The following is a 27,074-nucleotide window of genomic DNA, read 5'->3' as shown; positions in this document are numbered from 1 at the left end:
ACTTGGACTAAATGCCACATCATCCCCCCAACTTTGTTTTCTTCTGCACCTTAGTTTGGTCCCCTCCAGTGCCACATCATTCCTTCCCTTTTATCAGTCCCTGTGCCACATTTACCCTTCTCATCGCCTCCCCCATGTCTCATCATTTCCCCGTCATAGACCACCACTAGCCATACAGACATTATGCCTTTAGTGCCTCCCCCCACCATCATTTCCCCGTCTCATCATCCCCCACCCTGTCTCATCATACCCCCCATCATTTCCCCCTGTCTCATCATCCCCCCCCCCCCATCATGTTCCTCCTATGCTATTCTTCCCCTCCCTCATCATCCCCCTTTTTCCCAATGCTTTTCATAGTTTTTTTTATTTAGCTTACTTGGCTGCGCTTCGGCAGGTCAGGTGGGGGGGTCTTGCGGGCTGCGGTCAGTGAAGCAGATGAATGACGTCCTCTTCCGGCTTCTCTGCGCGGCATCAGTGACGTCACTTTTCATTTCCTGCAACAGCCGCGAGTCAGAGTTCGGAGAGCGGCGACTACAGGAAATGAAAAGTGACATCACTGATGCCGCGCAGAGAAGCCGGCAGAGGACGTCATTCATCTGCTTTACTGACCGCAGCCCGCAAGACCCCCCCCCCGCCTGACCTGACCTGCCGAAGCGCAGCCAAGTAAGCTAAATTAAAAAAACTATGAAAAGCATTGGGAAAAGGGGGAATGATGAGGGAGGTAAGAAAAATTTTAAGCAGAGCGGGAGGAGACGCCGCTGGTCACTGATTTAAAGTGGCCGCGGCCGTGCTGCTGATACTTCACAAGCTGCTGCGGCCGCTTTAAAATCAGTGACGAGAACATTTATCGGTGTATAACACGCAGGCAGGCTTTTTGCCTTAAATTTAAGTTTTAAAAGTGCGTGTTATACGCCGATAAATACGGTATTATTTTTAAACAAATATTTTATTTATTATTTTTACACACATTTTATTTATTTTACACACAAAAATTATAAATAAAATATTTGTTTTAAAAAATACAATATGTATAAAATATATATATGTATAATATATATAAAATATATATATATATATATATATATATATATATATATTTTTTTTTTTTAATACATATTTTTTTAAACAAATTTTAATTATTTTTACACACTTTTTTATTTTACACATACACACACACACACACACACCTATCTATCTATCTATATAGATACACACATATATATCTATATAGAGATAGATGTGTGTGTGTGTATGTGTAAAATAAAAAAAATATATGTGTGTAAAAATAATAAATAAAATTTGTTTAAAATATGTAAAAAATTTGTAAAAAATATATATATATCTATGTATATAAAATATATATATATATATATTTCATATACATGTATATATTTTTTTAATCCATAATTTATTTTTTAAAACAAATATTTTATTTATTTATTTTACACACACACATACATATATACATGTGTGTGTATACATTTATATATATGTGTGTGTAAAATAAATGAAATATATGTATATCAAATAATTTTATATAACATGTATTTAAAGTATACAAAATATTTGTTTAAAAAAATAAAATATATGTATATAAATGTATAAGATTTATGCATTTAAAATATATGTATATAAAAGAAATAAATATATAATTTATATATCTCTCTAGGAATCTAGTGAATATATTCCTTATAGCACATGACACATTAATGTACCTTTGGTTGGACGGGTGCCCTGCCGGGTATGGTGGGTTATCTCCTGGCATATATGAGGCTAAAAGACACAGAAATGAAAGTATTAACAATCATTATGGATATCTGATGTGACTGTAATAATACGCCCCCCCTAGATGTAGATAACAGAAAAGGAAACCTAAAACCAAGTGTGTAATTATTTTATACATAGAAGACTATAGGAACCCAATATGTCATCATTACTTTAAGGGCACAACCTGTACCCCCCCCCCCCCACCAGTATTTGTCTCTATATTAATTTCCTCTAATCAGGTTACTGCCCCTTAGGCTAGGTTCAGACTACGGAATCTCCAGGCAGAAAATTTCCGGCCGGAGATTCCGAGTATGGCCAGCGCTGACTGATTCAGTCGGTGCTAGGACCGCGCGGACACTGAAGTCTCCAATAGACTGCAATGTGTTCCGCACAGATTTCCGCCTGAAGAAAGAGCAACGCCTTTCTTCAGGCGGAAATTTCCAAGCGGATTGTCCGTTCACAAATTCGGCAGTGTGAATTTGTGAACGGAAAATCATTCACTACACTATGCATTTTAGAAAGCGGAATTTCCGCCTGCAATTTCAAAGTAAAATTGCAGGCGGAAATTCCGTAGTCTGAACCTAGCCTTACAAGATCACTGAACTCTTTTCCTTAAAGGGGTAGTCCAGTGGGGAAAAACATATCCCCTATACTAAGGATAGGGGATAAGTTTCAGATCGCAGGGGGTCCGACTGCTGGGGCCCCCGCGATCTCTCTGTATGGGGCCCCGGCTCCGTGGGCAGATAGCGCGTGTTGACCACCGCACGAAGCGGTGGCCGACACTCCCCCCTCAATACATCGCTATGGCAGAGCCGGAGATTGCCGAAGGCAGCGCTCCGGCTCTGCCATAGAGTTGCATTGAAGGGGCGTGTCAGCTGCCGCTTCGTGCGGTGGTCAACACGCGCTATCTGCCCACGGAGCCGGGGCCCCATACAGGAGATCGCCAGCGGTCGAACCCCCCGCAATCTGAAACTTATCCCCTATCCTTAGGATAGGGGATACGTTTTTCCCCACTGGATATCTCTCCTTTAAACACTCTGTGCTGCTGGACGGCCCTGCTCCGTCCACTATGGAAGCTGCTGCTCATAGCTCTTACTGGCATCAGAAACTCACTGTTGGGGGGTCCGGCGGCCGGGTACATGTAGGGAGCTGGTGCAGGATATCGGGAGAACACCGGTGGCTCCTCTCCAAAGACGACAATGAGGATCTGGATTAACCCCAGCAGGTCTGACGGAGGCTGCGGAGAGAGAGAACAGAGCAGTGACTACACTGTGCCGCCTCATGTACTCGTCTGTAGCTGCCGTCCTGAAGCCTCCAGCACATTCTCATTAAGCAACTACAAAGCCCCATGAGGTACAGGCTGCACAGTCAGTATGGAGCTTTATTCTTATTCTGCCCCTAAATGGCCGATAACAGAGAATAATAGACTGGAATCAACAGCGCCATAATCTGAGGTTGGGTTTACACCTATATCTACCCATCCAAGTACACAGAAGCTCTACTCCATCTTGTGACAAATAATCGACTGTGTAGTACAGTGTTTCCCAACCAGGGGGCCTCCAGCTGTTGCAAAACTACAACTCCCAGCATGCCCGGACAGCCTTCGGCTGTCCGGGCATGTTGGGAGTTGTAGTTTTGCAACAGCTGAAGGCCCCCTGGTTGGGAAACACTGATGTAAGGTGATACTTGTTAGGGATTGTCATTGTTTACATTGTTTATTGTCGCTTTTTAGGCAAAAAGAGAACAATACCACTAAAATGTGATTTACTGACTTCACATCTGGAGTCCAAGTTACCTTCTCTACATAAAGCGTCTACTATTAGGACAATACTATATTGTATATGGTCGTGCGGGTCGTCTCTTTCACTTTGCTGAATACCAGGTACGGCCGCTACTTGTGTGAAGTGGCCCCTTCAACTAGGGATCGACCAATTTTTTAGGGCCGATACCGATAATGCTGAAGTGGAGTTGTTCTTTTCTGTCTAAGTGCTCTCTGATGACACGTGTCTCGGGAACCGCCCAGTTTAGAAGAGGTTTGCTATGGGGATTTGCTTCTAAACTGGGCGGTTCCCGAGACACGTGTCATCAGAGAGCACTTAGACAGAAAAAAACAACTCAACTTCAGAAGCTCATAAGTACTGAAAGGATTAAGATTTTTTTAATGGAAGTAATTTACAAATCTGTTTAACTTTCTGGAGCCAGTTGATATATAAAAAAAATGTTTTTTCCTGGAATACCCCTTTAAGGCCGATAGCCGATAACTTATACTGGAATATCGGTATAAGTTATCGACTATTTCAATGAACCTGTTCAATGTTTCTGTAGGATTCCGCTCGGAAACGCATTGCCGTCTATGGAGACAGCACATTTCCGAGCGGTCCTAGCGCCGCCGCATCAAATAAATGTGCAGCTTGTCGGCCCCTATTTTTTGTGGCGGACATTTCGCACATTTTCATCAGTGTGAACATGGCCTAACAGGTGAGATATTGTTGTTTTTCTACTTAGTCACATGTCCTTTAAAGGGGTACTCCGTTGGAAAAATTTTTTTTTTTTTTTAAATCCACTGGTGCCAGAAAGTTAAACAGATTTGTAAATGACTTCTATTAAAAAAAATATATATATTTACCCTTCCAGTAATTTTTAGCAGCTGTATGCTCCAGAGAAAATTCTTTTCTTTTTGAATTTCTTTTTTTGTCCTGTCCACAGTGCTCTCTGCTGACACCTGATGCCCATATCAGGAACTGTCCAGAGCAGGAGAAAATCCCCATAGCAAACCTATGCCGATCTGGACAGTTCCTGACATGGACAGAGGTGTCCGCAGAGAGCACTGTGGACAAGACAAAAAAGAAATTCAAAAAGAAAAGAATTTCCTCTGTAGCATAAAGCTGCTAAAAAGTACTGGAAGGGTAAATATTTTTTTTTTATATAGAAGTAATTTACAAATCTGTTTAACTTTCTGGCACCAGTTGATTTAAAAAAAAAAAAAAAAAAAAAAAAAAAAAAAAAAATGTTTTCCGGAGTACCCCTTTAAGGTTGAATTAGTTTAACTCTCAGAAAACACCTTATGTCTAGTTGGACAAAACAATTACAATTTTTTACTAATGTCGTGCACTTGTAAACTCTCTACCCCCTAGGCAAAGATTTACACAACATACGTTGCGGGCTGGCGGCATCTCGGGAAGGTGAATGCATGTAAGGCAGTGTTTCCCAATCAGGGTGCCTCCAGCTGTTGCAAAACTACAACTCTCAGCATGCCCGGACAGCCGTTGGCTGTCCGGGCATGCTGGGAGTTGTAGTTTTGCAACAGCTGGAGGCGCCCTGATTGGGAAACACTGATGTAAGGTGATACTTGTTAGGGATTGTCATTGTTTACATTGTTTATAGAGATGAGCGAACTTACAGTAAATTCAATTCGTCACAAACTTCTCAGCTCGGCAGTTGATGACTTATCCTGCATAAATTAGTTCAGCTTTCAGGTGCTCCGGTGGGCTGGAAAAGGTGGATACAGTCCTAGGAAAGAGTCTCCTCGGACTGTATCCACCTTTTCCAGCCCATCGGAGCACCTGAAGGCTGAACTAATTTATGCAGGAAAAGTCATCAACTGCCGAGCCGAGAAGTTCGTGACGAATCGAATTTACTGTAAGTTCGCTCAACTCTAATTGTTTATTGTCGGTGCCAATTGATATCTTTTTAGGCAAAAAAGAGAATCAGACCACTAAAATTTTATTCACTGACTTCACATATGGAGTCCAAGTTACCTTCTCTACATAAAGCGTCTACTATTAGGACAATAAGAAAGAGAGAACAATCTATGGCGGTGGGGAAACCTTCTCTCTGTGGATATATTATACGGAGGTCCCTAAAGTTACAATATTAATTTGTTCCAGGACGACCATTGCATGCAGAGGCCATTGCATGCAGAGGCCATTGCATGCAGAGGCCATTGCATGCAGAGGCCATTGCATGCAGAGGCCATTGCATGCAGAGGCCATTGCATGCAGAGGCCATTGCATGCAGAGGCCATTGCATGCTGAGACCATTGCATGTTGAGACCATTGCATGTTGAGACCATTGCATGTTGAGACCATAACTCTCTGGAAACCTGGTAATTGGTTCTGAAGCCCCAAAATGTCATCAAAATTTTTTTTTAAAAGGGAGGATTAAAGAAAAATAAGTAGATAACTAATACAGTTTAAAGGGGTACTCCAGTGGAACACTTTTTTTTTTTTAATCAACTGGTGCCAGAAAGTTAAACAGATTTGTAAATCACTTCTATAAAAAACAAAACAAAAAAAAAAAAAATCTTAATCCTTCCAGTACATATTAGGGGCTGTATACTACAGAGGAAGTTCTTTTCTTTCTGGATTTCTTTTCTGTCACGACCACAGTGCTCTCTGCTGACCTCTGCTGTGCATTTTAGGAACTGTCCAGAGCAGGAGAAAATCCCCATAGCAAACATGTGCTGCTCTGGACAGTTCCTAAAACGGACAGAGGTGTCAGCAGAGAGCACTGTGCTCGTGACGGAAAAGAAATCCAAAAAGAAACAAATTTCTTCTCTAGTATACAGCCGCTAATAAGCAGAAATAGGTAGGTCAGCTCACCGCTAGATATCCCTCCACCGCACGGCAGGCGTATGGCAACACCAGATGTCCAGTAAATTAGACATGAAGCCCGCGACGGATAAATGCAAGAAAGTCCCGTTTATTGAAGTAAAATCCAGAGACACAGAGTGAATAGGTAATGCGGTTCAGGCGATGACTCCCTTCGTCATACACAAAAAATACAGCAGCAAATAAGTACTGGAAGGATTAAGAATTTTTAATAGAAGTAATTCACAAATCTGTTTCACTTTCTGGCATTAGTTGATTTTAATATTGAAAAAAAAAAAAAAAAAAAAAAAAGTTTTCCACCGGAGTACCCCTTTAACCTTTAAAGAAAATCTTTACATATTAAAGTAATAAAGATCTGCTGGGAGCTATAATCACAGTCTATGTAGAGGACAGGAGCTTCTTCAGTGTCCTGTACAGTACACACAGTGTCCTAAAAAAGTAATGGAGTCGCCCTCACCTGGTGTCCAAAGGAGCGGCTAACCCTGGTACAGGTAAAGAGTACAGAACATGTAATACCTCCCTGTACTGTAGGGGGCGCTACCAGACACCAGTCAGTGCATTCACTTCAGTAATACAGGTAAAGAGTACAGAACATGTAATACCTCCCTGTACTGTAGGGGGTGCTACCAGACACCAGTCAGTGCATACACTTCAGTAATACAGGTAAAGTGTACAGAACATGTAATACCTCCCTGTACTGTAGGGGGCGCTACCAGACACCAGTCAGTGCATACACTTCAGTAATACAGGTAAAGTGTACAGAACATGTAATACCTCCCTGTACTGTAGGGGGCGCTACCAGACACCAGTCAGTGCATACACTTCAGTAATACAGGTAAAGAGTACAGAACATGTAATACCTCCCTGTACTGTAGGGGGCGCTACCAGACACCAGTCAGTGCATACACTTCAGTAATACAGGTAAAGTGTACAGAACATGTAATACCTCCCTGTACTGTAGGAGGCGCTACCAGACACCAGTCAGTGCATACACTTCAGTAATACAGGTAAAGAGTACAGAACATGTAATACCTCCCTGTACTGTAGGGGGCGCTACCAGACACCAGTCAGTGCATACACTTCAGTAATACAGGTAAAGAGTACAGAACATGTAATACCTCCCTGTACTGTAGGGGGCGCTACCAGACACGAGTCAGTGCATGCACTTCAGTAATACAGGTAAAGAGTACAGAACATGTAATACCTCCCTGTACTGTAGGGGGCACTACCAGACAATTAGTCACTGCAAGCACTTCAAGGGGTACTCCACTGGAAAACATTTGGTGCCAGAAAGTTAAACAGATTTGTAAATTACTTCTACTTAAAAAAAATCTTAAACCTTCCAGTACTTATCGGCTGCTGTTATGATCCACAGGAAGTTCATTTCTTTTTGAATTTCCTTTCTGTCTGACCACAGTGCTCTCTGCTGACACCTCTGTCCATTTTAGGAACTGTCTAGAGCAGGAGAGGTTTGCTTTAGGGATTTGCTCCTACTCAGCAGAGAGCACTGTGGTCAGACAGAAAGGAAATAAATAATTAAAAGAACTTCCCGTGGATCATAACAGCAGCTGATAAGTACTGGAAGGATTAATATTTTTTAATAGACGTAATTTACAAATCAATGAAAAGAGACTTTTTATCTTTACAGCGGATATTCATTTAATTTATCTTTTGTATTTTTGTGCTACTTTTATTAATATTTTAACATTTTATTGCCTTTCACCTGCCAGGGCCCTGCCAGGTGATTGGCTGTATACTATATTATTCTACATAATAAACACAATTTTATTTTCACTAAAACAATTGGATCCACATTCTATTCACTCATTTTCTTTTTTCATACCCCTAGTGCTTTAGAGGACTGTTTTTTATATATTTTTTATATATATTTTTTTTCCTAATTTACAAATCTGTTTAACTTTTGGCACCAGTTGATTATTTTTTTTTTCCAGTGGAGTACCCCTTGTTTTTTCCAGTGAAGTACCCCTTGTTTTTTCCAGTGGAGTACCCCTTGTTTTTTCCAGTGGAGTAGCCCTTGTTTTTTTCCAGTGGAGTACCCCTTGTTTTTTCCAGTGGAGTACCCCTTGTTTTTTCCAGTGGAGTACCCCTTTCAGTGATACAGGGGTTTTACCAGTGAATGCCCCATTCTGATTGGTCGGTTCTTCAAGCCATTGACACGTTTTGCAGATCTGAACTGTTCGTAGCATTGTATGTAGAGTCTTGTATCAAGTAACAGTAATACAGAAAATATTGTACCTTGAGGCCATTGTAAGTTTGAGGGGTCACTGTACATTGATGACCCCAGAACAGACAGCGGCCACAATACAGCTCTGAAAGAGAGAATCCTTCCCGCAGGCGTTTGTACTCACGTGTTTCCATTCGTGCAGATAAGGGAGGTAGATCTTGCCGTTGGCGTCTACATGTTTTCCGGTTTTTATGGTCATGGTGTTGGTGGGTTTAACAAAGCAGATTGGGGGGTTGTACGGGTAGGTGTCCAGCAGCCACAGACATATGGGGATATTATACGTGTTACCTGTACGAAACAGATATCAATGAGAGCATACAGGAGACCAGGAACGTATTTATATCTTTTAAATCGTATTTAATTACTTTTATATCAACTGGTGCCAGAAAGTTAAACAGATTTGTAAATTACTTCTATTAAAAAATCTTAATCCTTCCAGTACTTATCTGCTGCTGTATGATCCACAGGAATTTCTTTTCTTTTTGAATTTCCTTTCTGTCTGACCACAGTGCTCTCTGCTGACACCTCTGTCCATGTGAGGAACTGTCCAGAGCAGGAGAGCTTTGCTATTGGGATTTGGACAGTTCCTAAAATGGACAGAGGTGTCAGCAGAGAGCACTGTGGTCAGACAGAAAGGAAATTCAAAAAGAAAAGAAATTCCTGGGGATCAAACAGCAGCTGATAAGTACTGGAAGGATTAAGATTTTTTAATAGAAATAATTTACAAATTGTGGTCAGGCAGAAAGGAAATTCAAAAAGAAAAGAACTTCATGTGGATCATACAGCAGCAAATAATACTGGAAGTTCTTTTCTTTTTGAATTTCCTTTCTGCCTGACCACAATTTGTAAATTATTTCTATTAAAAAAATCTTAATCCTTCCAGTACTTATCTGCTGCTGTATGATCCAGAGGAAGTTCTTTTCTTTTTGAATTTCCTTTCTGTCTGACCACAGTGCTCTCTGCTGACACCTCTGTCCATGTCAGGAACTGTCCAGAGCAGGAGAGGTTTGCGATGGGGATTTGCTCTTACTCTGGACAGTTCCTCACATGGACAGAGGTGTCAGCAGAGAGCACAGTGGTCAGGCAGAAAGGAAATTCAAAAAGAAAAGAACTTCCTGTGGATCATACAGCAGCAAATAATACTGGAAGTTCTTTTCTTTTTGAATTTCCTTTCTGCCTGACCACAATTTGTAAATTTGTAAATTATTTCTATTAAAAAAATCTTAACCCTTCCAGTACTTATCTGCTGCTGTATGATCCAGAGGAAGTTCTTTTCTTTTTGAATTTCCTTTCTGTCTGACCACAGTACTCTCTGCTGACACCTCTGTCCATGTCAGGAACTGTCCAAATGCCAATAGCAAACCTCTCCTGCTCTGGACAGTTCCTATAATGGTGTCAGCAGAGAGCACTGTGGTCAGACAGAAAAGAAATTCAAAAAGAAAAGAACTTCCTGTGGATCAGAACAGCAGCTGATAAGTACTGGAAGGATTAAGTTTTTTTTTCTAGAAATAATTTACAAATCTGTTTAACTTTCTGGCACCAGAGGATTAAAAAAAAAAATGCTTTCCAGTGGAGTACCCCTTAAATATTGAAGGCTAATAGCCGTGATGTGCAACCTAAAAAAACTACAAGTCCCAGCATGCCCTGGCAGGTATGGTGTGGGAGCTGAAGTATCATAATGGCCAGGGAGTCACTTTGGTGATCTGACTTCTAGTACAGGCCATATATGTACACAAAAAGTAATTGCTGACAATATAATTAACCCCTTATAGCTTCTTATGGTCCCCATTGTTGTACAAAGTCTCCCCAATTGACCAACGATTAGTGTTTACCAACCAGGGTGCCTCCAGCTGTTGCAAAACTACAACTCCCGGGCATACTGGGAGTTGTAGTTTTGTAACAGCTGGAGGCACACTGGTTGGGAAACACATCTTTAGGGTACGTTCAGATGAGCGGATTTAGGGTATGTTCACATGGGCGGATTTCCTGCAGAATTTCCGCAGTGTATTTGCTGGTGAAAATAAGCAGTGGATTTTGCTACCATTGACTTCAATGGGTCAGCAGAAAATCCGCAATAGAGGCAGTTTTGCAGATTTTCCTTCAGACCCATTGAAGTCAATGGTACCAAAATCCGCTGCAGATTTTCTGCAGCAAATACGCTGTGGAAATTGTGCAGGTAATCCACCCGTGTGAATGTACCCTTAGGGTACGTTCACACATGCATGTTTATGCTGCAGATCTGCAGCTGCAGATTTCGCTGCCCATTGACTTCAATGGACAGAAAAATCTGCTGACTCAAATCTGCAGCAGATCTGCTGCAGAAAATACGCACGTGTGAATGCACCCCCTTAGGGTACGTTCACACGAGCGGATTTTTTTTGCGGGTTTTCCGCTGCGTATTTGAAAGGGGGCTGGCTCTTCTCGGCTGTCCGCAGCAGATTTTCCGCGGCGGAATTTACGCTGCGGAAAATCCGCCGCAAGCCCCATTGAAGTCAGTAGGGACTGCAGCGGATTTTCTGCAGCGTAAATTCCACCGCAGCAGATGTGGACACCTGAGAAGAGCCCGCCCCCCTTTCAAATACGCAGCTGAAAACCCGCAAAAAAAATCCGCTCGTGTGAACGTACCCTTACAGCGTATTTTACGCTTCAGATCCGCCGCTGAAGGCCCTCTGTATGCTGCCTTTACAGGTGCCTGCTCGGAGCGGCAATACATTGCTACATGCAGACACACTGAAGCACATGCGCGGTGTACTCGCACACATCGCGGCCGCTCCCCCTGCTCAATGAGCTAGACCCAGAGCTGCCGCGATGTCAGAGTATACTGCCCATGCGCCCGGCGACTCGCACATCGCAGTGTGTCTGCTCATAGCGGCGTATTGCCGCCCCGAGCAGGCACATGTAAAGGCAGCATATAGAGGTCCTTGAGTGGCGGATCCACAGCGAAATACGCGCGGAAAAGCTGCTCGTCTGAACGTACCCTAAGATTCTGAAGTTTGACTTTGCCAGAAGCCCAGTAAAGTCCAGGGATTAAGCGATGGGGCTCCTGTACAAAGCCTTTGGCTGTCCGGGCATGCTGAGAGTTGTAGTTTTGCAACAGCTGGAGGATCCCTGGTTGGGAATCACTGCCACGAATGTACAATGGATCAGATGGTAAGTGAGGCCAGAGAATAACTTACCTTTATAAGGTACAGGAATGGTGCCTGAAAGGCTCAGCAGCTCTCTACAGGTGCCATCGTTGAAAACTGGAGAAAATAAAAAATAAAAATACAGATTAGTCTCTGATCAACGACCAATAAGATTTCCCGCATTGCAATATTTAAAAAAAAAATTAAAAATGCACTTTGAGACAATGCATCAAAATGGCACATAATGTGAACTGACTCCCAACTCACTTATGAGTCTAATCGGTTCACCTGGGTGACCTCCAGCACCAGCAGCCCAATCAGATGACCAGGTGCAGTGATCAGACTCCACCCCCTCCCTCGGCAAAGCCAGAGGCTTCATGGGAAAATGTAGGCAGCATTAGGAAATCATTTCAGCAATGGAACTGTAATGAGTAATGCCACATGAGCTGAAACAGGTAAGCACAAAGCATACACAAGAACCTCTACATTATTCCCTAATAATATCCTATACTGCAATATATATAAGCAAAAAATTGCAGCTATCTTATATGCACAGGACAGAGGGTAAGTGTATTATTGGTGAGGGTTCAAGTGCTGGGACCCCCATTGATCTTAAAGGGGTACTCCGCCCCTAGACATCGTATCCCCTTATCCAAAGAATGCGGGATAAGATGTCCGATCGTGGGTGACCCTGCGATCTCGGCTGCGACACCCCAGACATCCGATGCACGGAGTGAACTTCGCCTCGTGCCGGATGACTGGTAATGCGGGGCGGAGGCTTGTGATGTCAAGGCCACACCCCCTCAATGCAAGTCTATGGGAGAGGTCACGCCCCCTCCTATAGACTTGCATTGAGGGGCGTGGCCTTGACATCACAAACGGGGCACGGCCATGACATCATGAGCCTCCGGCGCTGCACCCAACACTCTAAACAAACGCCGGGTGCAGAGGGGAGATCACGGGGTCCCCAGCAGCGAGACCCCCCCACGATCAGACATCTTATCCCCTATCTCTTGGATAGGGATTAAAGGGGTACTCCGGTAGAAATTATTATTATATTTATTTTTTTTATCAACTGGTGCCAGAAGGTTAAACAGATTTGTAAATTACTTCTATTAAAAAAAAACTTAATCCTTCCAGTACTTATCAGCTGCTGAATACAACAGAGGAAATAAAAAAAAAATTGGAACACAGAGCTCTCTGCTGACATCTCTGTCCATAGTAGGAGAAAATCCCCATAGGAAACATAGGCAGTGTTTCCCAACCATGGTGCCTCCAGCTGTTGCAAAACTACAACTCCCAGCATGCCCGGACAGCCAAAGGCTGTCCGGGCATGCTGGGAGTTGTAGTTTTGCAACAGCTGGAGGTATCCTGATTGGGAAACACTGGTCTAAGTCATGGTACCCTCCGCTCAGTGCCGGGCAGTAAGGACCCTCCGCTCAGTGCCGGGCAGTAAGGTCCCTCCGCTCAGTGCCGGGCAGTAAGGTCCCTCCGCTCAGTGCTGGGCAATAAGGACCCTCCGCTCAGTGCTGGGCAATAAGGACCCTCCGCTGGGACTGAACACGAGACAGAGGCAACTTTGTCCTGAACATGAAACCACAGAACAGGTCCCTGGAGCCGCTCCCTCCCCCTCCATAGGATCAGATCACTGCTCTCAGTGTGACTGTATGGTGTCCTGGGTCACCATCAGGGTGTGACGCCCATAAATCCCTACGTCTCCTTTCTATCAGTGTGCACGGAACATTTTACTGTACTTTGGTGCCCGTGCAACTTACCGAAAAAAATTAAAATAAAATAGGATTATCCACAACCCTTTAGCCAGACTAAACACAATGGTCCAGATTTATCAATGTCTATGGTAGAGCTATTTTCCCAGGTTTATTTGGGTGGTGGGTTTGACTAGCGTAGTGCTGGCCGGTATACCGGTTCATACCGAATACAGAAATTTTTTCCCTGCACGATATGAATTTTTCCTATACCGCAATACCGGTCGGGCCCCACCTCGAATGAATGAATTATCAGCCGCAGATGAGTTGCGGCGGCGCTTTAAATTAATGAGATTGCGGCTGCGGCGCTTTAAAGGATTACATTGTGAGCTGCCGATGCTTTAAATTAATAAGATGCGGGCCGCGGCGCTTTAAATTAATAAGATGCGGGCCGACGGCGCTTTAAATGAATGAGATATGAGCCGCGGCAAGCTGTCACCTCCCCCTGCAAGCGCTAAAAGCCCGGCTTTTAGCACTTGCAGGGGGAGGTGACAGCTTCCAGCTCGCAACTTAATCGTTTCCAGCGCCGCGGCCCGCATCTCATTCATTTAAAGCGCCGTCGGCTCCCAAGTCATTAAAGGGGTATTCCAGGAAAAAACTTTTTTTTTATATATCAACTGGCTCCAAAAAGTTAAACAGATTTGTAAATTACTTCTATTAAAAAATCTTAATCCTTTCAGTACTTATGAGCTTCTGAAGTTGAGTTATTCTTTTCTGTCTAAGTGCTCTCTGATGACACCTGTCGCGGGAACCGCCCAGTTTAGAAGCAAATCCCCCATAGCAAACCTCTTCTAAACTGGGCGTTTCCTGAGACACGTGTCATCAGAGAGCACTGAGACCGAAAAGAACAACCTTAACTTCAGAAGCTCATAAGTACTGAAAGGATTAAGATTTTTTAATAGAAGTCATTTACAAATCTGTTTAACTTTCTGGAGCCAGTTGATATAGAAAAAAAAAGTTTTTTCCTGGATAACCCCTTTAATTTATAGCGCCGCTGCCCGCATTTCATTCAAAGCACTGCGGCCTGCATCTCATTAATTTACAGCGCTGGCGGCCCGCATTTAATTCATTTAAAGGGCTGTGGCCTGGAGGAGAGGGGGTGGGGGATTTAGAGAAATATAGCAGAGCCTGGGGGTCATATATGATTAGTTCGTGTGGGGGGGGGGGGGGGGGAAGGGGAATACCGTTAAACTTATAGTAAATTCAATTCGTCACGAACTTCTCGGCTCGGCAGTTGATGACTTATCCTGCATAAATGAGTTCAGCTTTCAGGTGCTCCGGTGGGCTGAAAAAGGTGGATACAGTCCTAGGAGACTCTTTCCTAGGACTGTATCCACCTTTTCCAGCCCATCGGAGCACCGGAAAGCTGAACTAATTTATGCAGGATAAGTCATCAACTGCCGAGCTGAGAAGTTTGTGACGAATCGAATTTACTGTAAAGTTCGCTCATCTCTAGTCATACCGCCCAGCACTAGACTAGTGTGCATCTTATTTATCAAGAAGGTGCAGCAGGATGATTAACTTTTCTAGACGCTTGTTTGGGAGGGAAATAGACACTTTCCCGGGTCCTGAATTTGGCAGATTAGGTGTTTTTACTTCCTTTCACAGAGCGGCGGGGACAGTTTTACTTGCATTTTAGATGCTACAATCAAATCTGATTGTGGTGTCTAAGGGGTTAAAGCCGGGCATCACCGTGATCGGTGATGTCTGGCATTAGAGATGGGTCCTTGAGACAGATATCCGCCAGGACCACCCAGCTATGACCCGTGCTCAGCTCCTGATCGCGCGTCATAGAAGGGGAGTGGGACTCTGTCGTCCACAAGAGGTTAAAGGTCGAATTGCAGAAGGTAGAAGTGATGCTCACGCCTACTGGAAGGCGGTGTAGGTTTGCGCCTAAAAAAAAAAAAAAAAAGGAACTTTGCGCACAAAATAGCGACTTTTGACAAAAGCCGCAAATGATAAATACGTGACCACTGCATGGTCAAAAAGAAAAAGTTCTACGGGTGGGCAAAAAGAGTGAACCTGTCTATATCAAAAGACGAATAAAAGTCACTAACTATGCTGCTTGCGTCTGAACTGCGCCAAAACATAGTAAAAAAAAAAAATGCTCTAAAAGCAATGAGAAATATCTCCCTATAAGGGTAGGGTCACAAACAGCAATTTCACAGTGTATTTTACGCTACAACTAGAGATGAGCGAACTTACAATAAATTCGATTCGTCACGAACTTCTCGGCTCGGCAGTTAATGACTTATCCTGCATAAATGAGTTCAGCTTTCAGGGGCTCCCGTGGGCTGGAAAAGGTGGATATAGTCCTAGGCAACAGTCTCCTAGGACTGTATCCACCTTTTCCAGCCCACGGGAGCCCCTGAAAGCTGAACTCATTTATGCAGGAAAAGGCATCAACTGCCGAGCCGAGAAGTTCGTGACGAATCAAATTTACTGTAAGTTCGCTCATCTCTAGCTACAACAGGCATGTTGTAGTGTAAAATACTGTCCTCAATTACAATCCCTCTTTAAAGGGGGGACTCTGGTACAAAAGTACTTATCCCCTATACACAGGATCCTGTAGATCAGTGGTCTCAAACTGAGGCCCTCCAGATGTTGCAAAACTTCAACTTCCAGCATGCCCGGACCGCCAACGGCTGGAGGGCCACAGTTTGAGACCACTGCTGTAGATAGAGGTTAGGGGTCTGATCGCAAGGAGTTCAACTGCTAGAACCCCCCCATGATCTCCTGCCAGGCACCTCTCTAAGACCAAATTACTGTCAACCCTGGCACGAAGCGGTGGCTGGCAAGTACTTCTATGTATCTCTATGGGAGAGCAAGAGATTGACGATTGACGACCCCCATCATCAGACACCTATCCCCGGGATCTTGTGTATAGGGGAGAAGTACTTATGTACAGGAGTTCCCCATTAAGGGTGCCCCTATCCCTAAGCATCAACTGTATGTAGTGTCTAGATAAAAAAAATGCTCATATAGCAGTCCATGTTATAGGACAAAAATACGTCACTCGTCCCCTTGTGTTATTTTTTTTTCCAATTGTCTCGACATGTTTCACCATTTTAGCAAACGGTTCATCAGGGGACATACTAATTTTTTGGAGTGAATGATATGGTGATGTGCACAGTCAGTATGTCACTATATCCCCCTTTACTATATCAGACCCATTTGTTGGTTGTAGGTTCAGATACCACTCCATGGGACTCTCCGACCCCAGGTCCTACAGGTTCCTGGTCCCCAGACATCAATCAGGTCCCACTGATTACGGTGCCCGGGATCCTAAAGTTGTACTTCAGTTGCTACCAATTCTGTGAGAAATACTTCTACTTACCGTAACTATCTGGTAATGGTTTGAGGTCCCTGTAGAGCCCGATGACATTCAGGATCTCCCGCACAGACAGATCTCTGTACTTGTACTGAAACAAAAACAGAATAAAATTAAAATTATAACAAAAATAATAAAAACTAAAATCTCCCATGGACATAAGTATTCAGACCCGCTGTATAATATAATGAATGTAATGTTTATCAGTATAGGTCTTCCTTATAGGTTGCTGTCACTTTAAGGCTTGTGTGGTGTCACTTAGTCATGTGGTGACAGCCCTGAGTCATGGTGAGGTCACCGGCAGCTCTACCTGCGATCACAATTGGTCACGTGACCAGGCTGGTCACATGTCTCTACATTGAGGAAGTCATACCTGACGGATTAACATTACTCAGCCCGGATTATGTTGTCAGGAGTTAAAGGGGTATTCCAGGCCAAAACTGGCTCCGGAAAGTTAAACAGATTTGTAAATTACTTCTATTAAAAAAATCTTAATCCTTCCAATAGTTATTAGCTTCTGAAGTTGAGTTGTTGTTTTCTGTCTAACTGTTCTCTGATGACTCAGGTCCCGGGAGCTGTGCAGTTCCTATGGGGATATTCTCCCATCATGCACAGCTCCCGGGACGTGACATTATCAGAGAGCAGTTAGACAGAAAACAACAACTCAACTTCAGAAGCTAATAACTATTGGAAGGATTAAGATTTTTTAATAGAAGTAATTTACAAATCTGTTTTAACTTTCTGGAGCCAGTTGATATATATATATAAAAAAGTTTTTGCCTGGAATACCCCTTTAAGTCTGACCTGGAATAGGCCACCCACCTGCACTGCTTTATGTAGAGCTGTGGCAAAACTACAACTCCCAGGATGCCCAGGGTTGCTGTCTTGCAACAGCAGGAGAATTTAAGGCTGGAGATCATTGGTATAGGGCAGTGTATCCCAACCAGGGAGCTTCCTAATGATGCAAAACTACAACTCCCAGCATGCCCGGACGTTGTAGTTTTGCAACATCTGGAGGAACCCTGGTTGGAAAACACTGCTTTAGCAGTTTGACTTTGTCCTAGGCCTGGCTGGAAGCCTAATACGGCATGCTGGGAGTTGTAGTTCTGCAACGGTTGGGGTGGTATTGGGCAGTGATGGGCAGTGCCTGGTGCCCTTACACCAGAGAATCTTGCTCCTCACACTCTGATCCTTCTCTGTAATCTTTCGGTGTCTTCCATGCGTTATTACTGAGGAGGCTGCAGTGATGGTTCTGAACCTTCTGGAAGTTTCTCCCATCTACACTCAGGATCTTTGGGGCTCATCCATAGTGACCATTGGGTTCTCAGTCTCCTCTTACCAAGACCCTTCTCCCCTCATCACTTAGTTTGGGGGGAGGGGAGCAGCAGTCCTGGTTGTTCCTTCTTCTTCCATGTAAGAATTATGGAGGTCACTGAGCTCTTGGGAACCTTCAGTGCAGACAAAATGTTTTGTCCCCTTCTATAGATCTGTGGCTCCACACAATCCTCTCTCCGAGCCCTACAGACAGTTCTTTCCCCTCATGACTTTGTGTTTGCTCTGATATACATTGTCAGCTGTGAGACCTTATATAGACAGGGCTGTGTCGGAGCTCTACAGGCAGTTCTTTCCCTCTCATGACTTTGTGTTTGCTCTGATATACATTGTCAGCTGTGAGACCTTATATAGACCGGGCTGTGTCTGAGCTCTACAGGCAGTTCTTTCCGCCTCATGGCTTGGTGTTTGCTCTGATATACATTGTCAGCTGTGAGACCTTATATAGACAGAGGTACGGGGGGGGGGGGGAGGAGGACGGGGCAGAGGGGGGGGGAGGGGGGGCAGAGGTGGGGGGGGAGGGGGGGCAGAGGTGGGGGGGGAGGACGGGCAGAGGTGGGGGGGAGGGGGGGCAGAGGTACGGGGGGGGGGGGAGGACGGGGCAGAGGTACGGGGGGGGGGGGAGGAGGACGGGGCAGAGGTACGGGGGGGGGGGAGGAGGGGGGGGCAGAGGTACGGGGGGGGGGGTGGCGGATGGGGCAGAGATATAGGGGGGGGGGGGTGGAGGATGGGGCAGAGGTATGGGGGGGGGGGTGGAGGATGGGGCAGAGGTATGGGGGGGGGGTGGAGGATGGGGCAGAGGTATGGGGGGGGTGGAGGATGGGGCAGAGGTATGGGGGGGGGTGGAGGATGTGGCAGAGGTATGGGGGGGGGTGGAGGATGGGGCAGAGGTTTAGAGGGGGTGGAGGATGGGGCAGAGGTATAGAGGGGGTGGAGGATGGGGCAGAGGTATAGAGGGGGTGGAGGATGGGGCAGAGGTATAGAGGGGGTGGAGGATGGGGCAGAGGTATAGAGGGGGTGGAGGATGGGGCAGAGGTATAGAGGGGGTGGAGGATGGGGCAGAGGTATAGAGGGGGTGGAGGATGGGGCAGAGGTATAGGGGGGGTGGAGGATGGGGCAGAGGTATAGGGGGGGTGGAGGATGGGGCAGAGGTATAGGGGGGGTGGAGGATGGGGCAGAAGTATGAGGGGGGGCAGAGGTATGGGGGGGGGTGGAGGATGGGGCAGAGGTATGGGGGGGGTGGAGGATGGGGCAGAGGTATAGAGGGGGTGGAGGATGGGGCAGAGGTATAGAGGGGGTGGAGGATGGGGCAGAGGTATAGAGGGGGTGGAGGATGGGGCAGAGGTATAGAGGGGGTGGAGGATGGGGCAGAGGTATAGAGGGGGTGGAGGATGGGGCAGAGGTATAGAGGGGGTGGAGGATGGGGCAGAGGTATAGGGGGGGTGGAGGATGGGGCAGAGGTATAGGGGGGGTGGAGGATGGGGCAGAGGTATAGGGGGGGTGGAGGATGGGGCAGAGGTATAGGGGGGGTGGAGGATGGGGCAGAAGTATGAGGGGGGGCAGAGGTATGGGGGGGGGGGGGGTGGAGGATGGGGCAGAGGTATAGGGGGGGTGGAGGATGGGGCAGAGGTATAGGGGGGGTGGAGGATGGGGCAGAAGTATGAGGGGGGGCAGAGGTATGGGGGGGGGGGGGGTGGAGGATGGGGCAGAGGTATAGAGGGGAGAGAGATGGTGGCCGAGATGCGGGGGGACAGGAGATATAGTTGATGGCCTGGATGACTCTCTGGTGCTGGGGCGTGACGTGTTGTTTTGGGGGGGAGGGGCCTCGCAGTGACAGGGAGTCATCTCCCCCGGTCAGTTGTGGTGACCCGCCTGTGGGCGGCGCTCTTCTCACCTTGCTCAGCATCTTCTTGAGCTGGGCCTCTGACACCGCCATGGTGAGGGGTCCCCGCCGGCCGCTCGCTATCTGTCCCCGGTCACCCTCAGACTCCTCTCCGCCGACTTCCAGAACCAAACCAACCCAGCGAAGCCGGAAATCCAGCTGTCCGCACTGCGACTTCCGCTTCTAGAACCTACGTCACTTCCCTGGATACAGCCGTGAGTTACCATGGCGACCGGATCTTACGCTGAAGCCGCCATGTTGGCTAAGGGCAAGATGCCCTGACCATAGTAAACCTCAGTATATAGGGAGAACCCTGCAGTATACAGACCTAGTTCTCCAGCATCTTATAAATGGGATAATTTATGGTTTAAATGCTCTCAGACCCATCAGCTGCCAAGACCGTATCAGATCGTGCCACGTTTCGACACCACCAAAGAATTTGTACGTTTTTTTCAGTGACTCGCAATCACACGACTATTTTTGGACCATAAAACATAACTAAAAGTTGTAAACACACCTCAATTGGGCACTGGTTTTACACAAGGGCGACCTTGACCACAATACGGATCATGTGGTCAAAACTCACTGTATAACACTAAAAGGTTCATGTCACAGGCGCAAAAAAACAACCAAAATGCCTCCCATTGATTTAATGGCAACTTGACCCCATTCGCTTATGTTATCTGCCATGCCGCACGATCCCTTCACGTGGAAATTCCGTAGTGTGCATGGGACCTTACAGTAGATCTGTCACCTGAATATCCTGAAATTTCCTGAACATTCCCTCTATTGTAAGTCAAAATGGCACCTCAAAAGTCGAACGTTGAGTGCCTCCAGCTGTTGCAAAACTACAACTCCCAGCACGCCTGGACAGCCTATGGCTGTCCGGGCATGCTGGGAGTTGTAGTTTTGCAACAGCTGGAGGCACCGTGGTTGGGAAATACTGTTCTATGGGAATGCAGCCCCACCTGGGGACCATACTTTTGGGGGCATCTGAACACTGGATACATCCACCGAGTAGCCTCTGACTGGTAGAGCTAACCGGTGAAGTATAGGACCCAAATAAAAAACGTATCTTGCTATATAGCCTATAGGAGTGATAAAAGAATAAAGTTATATTTATTACAGTTTCCTATTCACAAGGGGAGTGCACCCCCTACTGCTTTGGTAGGTCAAGGTGTGACTGCTGGGCTCCTCACCCATCTCACAATTCTTACCTATGCAGTGACTCATTTCTGGGTTTTAGAGCTCTGAGCCCCCCTTTATTTTATCAATAAGTGGGGGAGGACCACGGCTCAATGACCCTCGCCTCTTCTGATATGTCTCAATGTAAAGGTGAACCCTCAAAATATTAAGTGGGCACTATCATTAAAACTAATTTTTGCTATAGCACTCCTTATGGTAAATATAAAAAAAAAATCTTTCTAATGTACTTTGATGAAAAAAAAGTGAAGTTTTCTATGTTTTATTTGTGTTTAAAGGGGTACTCCGGCGCTAAGACATCTTATCCCCTATCCAAAGGATGCATATGGGAGGGGGGGTGACAGCTGTAACATACCCTCCCATAGGCTTGCATTGAGGGGGGCGGAGCATGATGTCACACGGGGCGGAAACTTGACGTCACAACGCTCCGGCCCCGTGATCGACAGTAATCAAACCCGGAGCGAACACGCTCCGGGGACTGATTATAAAAGGGGTGCGGCGTGCAAGATCACGGGGGTCCCCAGTGACGGGACCCCCTCGATCAGGCATCTTATCCCCTATCCTTTGTATAGGGGATAAGATGTCTAAGCGCCGGAGTACCCCTTTAAAAAAGCTGCCACTAGGTGTCTCCCTACTTGTCCAGAGCACATTTCCCCCCCATCTCTTGCTCAGAGTTTGGACTCCTGCTGGCCTGGCAGAAGTCCAAAATCAGGAAATGCAGTCTGGAGTGCTGAGGGATGTGTGTGCAGCCTTCTCCAATCATAGCTCATCTCACACTGAACTGCTCTGGGCTGTGTGTAGCAGAGTGAGGGAGGAAGTTCTCCCCTGTATGGCTTCAGATGATGTCATGCCTGCTGGGGAACGCCCCTTCCCAGTTTGTGAATCTGACTGAGACTGAGCAGAAAATCTAAAGCAATATCAAGGTAGAAAACGAACAAATAATAAAAATAAAGGCAGGGGGTGGTTTATCATGATGGGGGGCAGTGAACTGGGAGGATTAGAACATTTAACAAAATCATGAGGGGTACTCTTTAACTATTGAATTCGGGCAGGACACCAATCAATTGCTAGAACAAAGGGGCAGTGATGGTCTCTTGGGCATGGGGTCCGTGTGGTCTGAGGAGCGGTAGAGGTCTTCACTTCCAGAACCCACATAAAAGAGGACATTTACTTTTGTCTCCTGGTTTCCATGACCTCACACGTTTCGGTTCCTCATTGCGGTGAGGCAGGACCGGGCATCTGATGCTTCGTCACTCTATGTAAAGTAGATTTTTTTGTTGCATGCAGCTGCCCTAGGCTTTTAGGCAGAGTACACCCCATTAGGGCTTGTTCACATGGGTGGACGTTCCACAGACAGCTGGTGCTGCCACAAAATGGCAATGCATTTCCGTGCGGATTCCGCAGAAAGAATCGACACGTTAATTCTTTCTGCAAAGGCCCGGAATCAGAGTTTCTGCCGTGGAAATTGTTTATGCGAATTTATGTGAATATCTGCACTTACAGACTGGACACTGATCCCTCCCTTCTTTTAGGTGAAAGATATAATTGCGCATGCGCACTATACAAATTTCATTACGAATTTTTGCATGAAAGAAAAAAAAAGGAATATTGTGAATAGAGATGAGCGAAGCTACAGTAAATTCGATTCGTCACGAACTTCTCGGCTCGGCAGTTGATGGCTTATCCTGCATAAATTAGTTCAGCTTTCCTGTGCTCCGGTGGGCTGGAAAAGGTGGATACATTCCTAGGAAAGAGTCTCCTAGGACTGTATCCACCTTTTCCAGCCCACCGGAGCACCTGAAAGCTGAACTCATTTATGCAGGTTAAGTCATCAACTGCCGAGCCGAGAAGTTCGTGACGAATCGAATTTACTGTAAGTTCGCTCATCTCTAATAGTGAATATAGGACTAATAGTCATCATATATTTGCAAAATATCCCGAATTCGAATATGGCCTAAGCCGCTCTTCACTACTCTAAACATCGGTGAGTGCGAAACTTAAGACTGTCTATACCACTGTTTCCCAATCAGGATACCTCCAGCTGTTGCAAAACCGGGCATGCTGGTAGTTGGAGTTTTGCAACAGCTGGAGGCACACAGTTCTACACGTATACAGTCTACGGGTGCGTTCACACGGCCGACTGTCCCCGTTTTTTTTATCCCCGTTTTGTTTGCTTTTTTTGCAGGCTGTAAACGGATTCAAAACGGTTTTAAAAAAAAATCACATTCATGTCCATGAATTTTTTTTTTTTACAATCCATTTGCACCCGTCTGCACTCATTTCCGTTTTTTTGATGGCAGAAAACATGCAGTATTTTTTCTTCCGTCCAAAGAACAGAAGAAAAAGCAAATACAGTAAATTTAACATTGAAGTCTATGGAAAACGGATGAGCCTTTCTTTAATGGCATCCGTTTGCATCCGTTTTTTCAATCCGTTTTTACTTTTGAGCATGCTCAGAACAAAAAAAAAAATTTTTTTTTGGTTTATTAACTGAACAAAAACGGATCCAAATGGATAACATCCGCTTGCATCCCTTACTGTCCGTTTTTTTTTGTCCGTTTTTAATTTTGACGGGAGAAGAACGGAACGGGTCTAGACGGCTGTGTGAACGCAGCCTAAGAAATCCATCACTGTATGGGCAAGTATATTTCCATTCACTGACAGAAAATAGCGAAGAATACTAACAATAAGTGTATTAAAACGTTGCAAGACCTTTTATTACAGAAGAAAAATGAAAAATCCCTTTTAAAGTGGTCCTCCTGTATTTCCAGACACAGCTTTTTTCATGGATTGTATAAAGAAAAAAAAAAAAAAGAAAAATCAGTGTTTCCCAATCAGGGTGCCTCCAGCTGTTGCAAAACTACAAATCCCAGCATGCCCGGACAGCCAAAGGCTGTCCGGGCATGCTGGGAGTTGTAGTTTTGCAACAGCTGGAGGCACCCTGGTTGGGAAACACTGGTCTACAGGAAAAATACCATACCTAGGGGAGGCTGTGTCAGTAAGGCTTGGTTCACACTGCATTTTTATCTCCATTTCACTGGTTCCGTTACAGTACGTTCAATTTTGCTGTATTAAAACACCAGCTAGACTTTCGAACGGCTGGAGACATTTCGATTAAACTTGGTCACATGTTACTTATATGTCAACTAAAAACATGGTAGAGTTTAGGGAAGTAACTAGAGATGAGCAAACTTACAGTAAATTCGATTCGTCACGAACTTCTCGGCTCGGCAGTTGATGACTTTTCCTGCATAAATTAGTTCAGCTTTCCGGTGCTCCCGTGGGCTGGAAAAGGTGGATACAGTCCTAGGAGACTCTTTCCTAGGACTGTATCCACCTTTTCCAGCCCACCGGAGCACCTGAAGGCTGAACTAATTTACGCAGGATAAGTCATCAACTGCCGAGCCGAGAAGTTCGTGACGAATAGAATTTACTGTAAGTTCGCTCATCTCTAGAAGTAACTATACCGACAATCTTTGCCGCTCAAGATTAACACGATCAGGAGATGTACTGAAAGTCACATGTGAGTCTATGGGACTTCCACAACAACATCTCCTGATCGCGTTACTCTTGGGCTGCGGAGTTTTAAACATCCTGACGTCATAGTAAAGTATGATTTAACTGCCCGGTAGGCAGGTGCAGAAAATGGTTAGTTTGAGGGCAGGTAGAGGGCATAAAAGCGCTGCTGCAGTGAAGAGTGCAGGGAGGGTATGTATGTTCACACGATAGGAAAACGTGTGGACTGTCCGCCTGGAAAACATGGGCAAACATTCCGCACATTTCAAAGTTCCGGCGGGTGCTAGGACCGCTCGGAAAGGCACCGTCTGATAGAATGCAATGCGTTTCTGAGTGAAATCAGGATTACCACAGTAGAAACATCTGCAGCAGAAATTTCACTGTGTGCACAGTGCAGCCGAATACCCCAATGGGACTCAATGTTGCATCAATGTTGCAGGCGGAGTGTCCGTGCAAAATATTCCGGCGGAATGGGTCCGGGCGGAATATTCCGGCGGAATGGATCTGGGCGGAATGGGATCGGGTGGAATACTCCGGCGAAATGGGTTCGGGCGGAATACTCCGGCGGAATGGGTCCCGGCGGAATATTCCGGCGGAATGGGTTCGGGTGGAATACTCCGGCTGAATGGGTTCGGGCAGAATATTCCTGTGGAATGGGTCCGGGCGGAATATTCCGGCGGAATGGGTTCGGGTGGAATACTCCGGCGGAATGGGTCCGGGCGGAATATTCCGATGGAATTCCGCACGGACAGTCTGCCGTGTTAACATACTCTATCACTGCTGGGGCTCGAGGAGAATGGGAAAGCTGGGTGGGATTTCATAGTTATCTGAAGTGCTCCAATATGGCTGCTTTACAGGACAGATATTCTATTTAGGAGCAGGGAAAGTAATGTGAGCCCTTCTCTGTGTACTGCATGCCACCCAGCTTTCCCAGTGTCTTGAAGAGCTCCAATACAGCAGGAAGACTAAGCAATGCTGCATAATTATCCAATAATACATACATAGCAGCATTTTAATGCTGAATTAAAGAAGCCCTGTGCAGAACACAAGAGAACCTCAAGTTCATATGGTTACAGCAGTGTTTCCCAACCCGGGTGCCTCCAGCTGTTGCAAAACTACAACTCCCAGCATGCCCGGACAGCCAAAGGCTGTCCGGGCATGCTGGGAGTTGAAGTTTTGCAACAGCTGGAGGCACCCTGGTTGGAAAACACTGTGTTACAGCTTCCATAGCGAAGTTTTCACGTGCAACTTTGTATACAGAACACTATACGATTGTCACATTTACACACAATTTCCATCTATGGACCCCAACATTTAGTGTCATTTTAGTCAATCTGGGGGGGATTTTTTTGTTTTTAATCAATTTTTCTTTTTTTTTTGCATAGTTTTTAGCTAAAAATTGTCACCAATCTTGTGACTTTTCCACAACAGTTTCTGGCATCAGGCATTGATAAATTCAGGCCAGAATCACTGACAGAATGTGGTGCAGAGGATCCCAGGGTGCCGCAGAACCATCATCCACCTCAGGCCATAGAAAAGTAACAGGATTTTAGTTTCCTCAGGGAGGACAAACCGAAAATCAGAATATAAAGAATATTAAATATAGAATATAAAATATTGACGCATCGGCCTCAACAGGATCGCCAACCAATGGGTCACGTGTGCAGAGTGGTCACCGACCGTGTGTGAAGGTAACATTGGAAATGGGAAATAGAAGCAAATCACCCCCCCGTCCTCTTGTTCATGCCCCAAGATGGCGGTGATATGACTCTGCCCGGCAGAGATTACACCTCGGCGCTGCGCCCAGCATGAAGTCCGACTCCTGGCGCAGATCACAGGCTCAGCTGCTGCTGCAGGTCGTATATAGAAGCTGCACTTTTATGGAGGGTCTCAGATACGTCATCTTCATGTTGTAGGATCTGGGGGGTCTCCAGCACCCCGCCTTGTCCCAGCACGCAGGGAACGCTCAGAAACACCTCCTTCTGAATGCTGAAGAATCCCTGAGGAAAGAAGACACAATACAGAGATTAGAAGACTAAGAGCCATAACTCATAAGTCATTTTTCCATCTACAGGGCCATACAAGGGTTTGTTTTTTGCAGGACCAATTGTACATTGTTGGAGTACTCTTCATTTTACCAATAAAAATATAGTGCAAAACAGAACAAAAAATTGATTGTGGGGGTGAAATTAATAAATAATAATCATAATTATAATAAACAAAAAATTATATATAATAATATATATATATATTTTTTTTATTTTATTTTTTTATTTAGTAATATATGATATATATAT

The 27,074-nt window shown here is 45.3% G+C and overlaps 2 protein-coding genes across 7 annotated transcripts in view; both read right to left on the bottom strand.

Moving 5' to 3' along the window:
• TSG101 (tumor susceptibility 101) overlaps positions 1 to 20,241 on the bottom strand; it is a 34,690-nt gene extending 14,449 nt beyond the window's left edge. Inside the window, exons 1-6 of the mRNA XM_056527829.1 lie at positions 20,071 to 20,241; positions 16,851 to 16,935; positions 11,799 to 11,864; positions 8,747 to 8,910; positions 2,881 to 3,004; positions 1,716 to 1,773 (exon numbers count right to left, since the gene is read on the bottom strand). Coding sequence (XP_056383804.1) covers positions 1,716 to 1,773; positions 2,881 to 3,004; positions 8,747 to 8,910; positions 11,799 to 11,864; positions 16,851 to 16,935; positions 20,071 to 20,112 — 539 coding nt within the window. The 5' untranslated portion in view covers positions 20,113 to 20,241. The remainder of the gene's footprint in view (positions 1 to 1,715; positions 1,774 to 2,880; positions 3,005 to 8,746; positions 8,911 to 11,798; positions 11,865 to 16,850; positions 16,936 to 20,070) is intronic.
• A 4,444-nt stretch (positions 20,242 to 24,685) lies between these two features.
• UEVLD (UEV and lactate/malate dehyrogenase domains) overlaps positions 24,686 to 27,074 on the bottom strand; it is a 28,276-nt gene continuing 25,887 nt past the window's right edge. For all 6 annotated transcript variants that reach the window (XM_056527822.1, XM_056527823.1, XM_056527825.1 and 3 more), the window contains one exon: positions 24,686 to 26,777. In XM_056527822.1, the coding sequence (XP_056383797.1) occupies positions 26,610 to 26,777 (168 nt within the window). In that variant the 3' untranslated portion in view covers positions 24,686 to 26,609. The remainder of the gene's footprint in view (positions 26,778 to 27,074) is intronic.

The sequence above is a fragment of the Hyla sarda genome, chromosome 6 (assembly GCF_029499605.1).
Source record: "Hyla sarda isolate aHylSar1 chromosome 6, aHylSar1.hap1, whole genome shotgun sequence".
NCBI classification, from domain to species: domain Eukaryota; kingdom Metazoa; phylum Chordata; class Amphibia; order Anura; family Hylidae; genus Hyla; species Hyla sarda.
This window is presented reverse-complemented; position numbering and strand designations above follow the sequence as displayed.